At 39.7% G+C, this 2,099-nt stretch overlaps 1 protein-coding gene across 1 annotated transcript in view; it reads right to left on the bottom strand.

Annotated features, from left to right (window-relative positions):
- Positions 1 to 2,099, bottom strand: part of LOC107665978 (platelet endothelial cell adhesion molecule-like) — a 20,402-nt gene that overhangs the window by 5,671 nt on the left and 12,632 nt on the right. Inside the window, exons 6-7 of the mRNA XM_016457075.1 lie at positions 1,752 to 2,021; positions 270 to 551 (exon numbers count right to left, since the gene is read on the bottom strand). Coding sequence (XP_016312561.1) covers positions 270 to 551; positions 1,752 to 2,021 — 552 coding nt within the window. The remainder of the gene's footprint in view (positions 1 to 269; positions 552 to 1,751; positions 2,022 to 2,099) is intronic.

The following is a 2,099-nucleotide window of genomic DNA, read 5'->3' as shown; positions in this document are numbered from 1 at the left end:
CCACTGCTCTTTTAGAAGCTCTTTGAAGTCGCCGGATGGCGGCAGGGGAACCGGACCGGAACTGCTGCATTGCGGGAGAAGCAGGTCAGCTGAGCTGAGAGGTCCTGATTCCAGCTGCGAAGGCACGCAGTACGAGTGAAGTATCGAAAGGGAACTTTATCACCTGCATCTGTGTACTTGAACAGAGTAAGCATTGCAGTTCAATAGAAGCTCTACTATGACTTTAGAGTGAACAAATGGTAAGCTGGTGTTTGAATTAAAAAACGTACCACCAATTCTGACTGGATAACTCTTTTTGGTTTCAGAGGCGTAATTGGACGCCTCACAGTAGTAGTCGCCTCTCTGGTCTCGTTCGATGACTTTGACGACATGTCTTCCTTCTAAGGATCTGACCTCTTGGATGGAGGAAAGGAGCATAACTCTGTTATGATACCAGGTGAAGGTGATGGGGTAAGTTCCCTGTTGTACACGGCAGATGAGGATAAGATCTGACCCCTCTGAGACTGTAACCTCCTTTGGCTCCAGGACTGGCCTGGAAACGGGTACTGATAGACAGAAAAGTTAAAATTCTGTTGTTATTTATGTAAGTATAATAATACAAGCCCATAAGTGTTCTGAAGTCACCTTTCAGTGAAAATCATGAGCTCTGTTGCAAAATCCGATTCACCATTTGACATCATTCAAACAAGTGTTTCAATGCAACACTTGCGAGAGCCAATAGTGTTTGGAGTTAATGTCATGCCATGTTTAACTGAATGTAAACAGGAATGAGATTCCAGTGACATTATCATTGAATAACAACAGCTTCTGTAACATAACACTGTTGTATGACTTCAGAAGACTTGGGGCCAGTTTTACTAAACAGGGCAAATTAGCGCGAGAGCGCAATTCCAAAACAGCGCCGATGGGAGGGGAAATTTACTAACAAAACGCTAATTAAAGAACACAGACATCTCATTTAGATATCGATAAATGCAATATACCAAGCGCAGCGCAAATTAGCGTAGTCACAATTAAAGAATAAATAAATGAAGAAGCCAGTTTGTTGAAAAGAACCGGAGGCCAAAAAATTTATTTTGATAGAGCTAGTTTTGCGTGACTCCTAGTTGAGGGTTCCAAGTAATCTTTTATTTCCTGAAGCAAATTATATTTTTGGATAATGTGTCTTTCTGGCATTACAAATAAATGAATACATGTGGAAAAACCCTTCTCCCTTCTACCACGTGCTCTCTGTTCTCTGCAGTGCCTCCTCTTAGCAACAATAATTGCAGCCATTTCAAGCATAGTTTAAGACATGCTTTTTTTTGGCGATAAATAATGGCGCAAATGCCAGTAATTTGACGAGCGCAAACGTTAGTAAAATGCGTTGCGTGATTCATTTCCTCCCATAGTTCCTTTTCCATTCCACAAAAGGTTCTTTATAGTGGAAAAAGGTTCTTTAGTTTATTCAAATGTTCTTCACACTAAGAAAAAAGAAGAACTGTTCACTGAACAATTCTTTGGGGAACCCAACATGATTGTGTTATTGCATCACCACACAAATCCCCTTATGGAACCATTATTTTTAAGAGTGTAGTATACTGGCACCATTGGGAGTGACTATATAGCTAGTTTATTAAACACCTTATGTTATTATTGTGTTATAACATAGCAATAACAAAATGTGCTATGTTATAGAAGTCAAAAAGACAATATGGATAATATGCATGTCCCCTAATGACAGAGCTTTGACAAAAGCATAAACTCATCACCTTTAGCTTTTACATCATGTGGTGAGCTGGTCTTGTTAACTTCTTTAGCCATTGCCATACAATAGTATTGCCCATTGGTGGCGGGGCTTGCAGTGTCTTCATATTTTGCAACTGCTGAAATGCGTCGACCATCTTTCAGCAGAACATACTTTATGTCTGCTATTCCGATCTTCACTGAGGAGATTACATTACTGCTGCAGGTCAGAGTGAAGCGTTCTCCTTCAAAAACCTGGTCTGGGCTCATTCTCAAAATCGGCTTCGAGAACAGTTCTGAAGAGTGAAGATGGAGCCATAAAAACTTTTTTAAATAAAACTTTTGTTTTATATATATATATATATATATATGTA

This window comes from Sinocyclocheilus anshuiensis, unplaced genomic scaffold, assembly GCF_001515605.1.
Source record: "Sinocyclocheilus anshuiensis isolate Anshui unplaced genomic scaffold, SAMN03320099.WGS_v1.1 scaffold229, whole genome shotgun sequence".
In the NCBI taxonomy this organism is placed as follows: domain Eukaryota; kingdom Metazoa; phylum Chordata; class Actinopteri; order Cypriniformes; family Cyprinidae; genus Sinocyclocheilus; species Sinocyclocheilus anshuiensis.
This window is presented reverse-complemented; position numbering and strand designations above follow the sequence as displayed.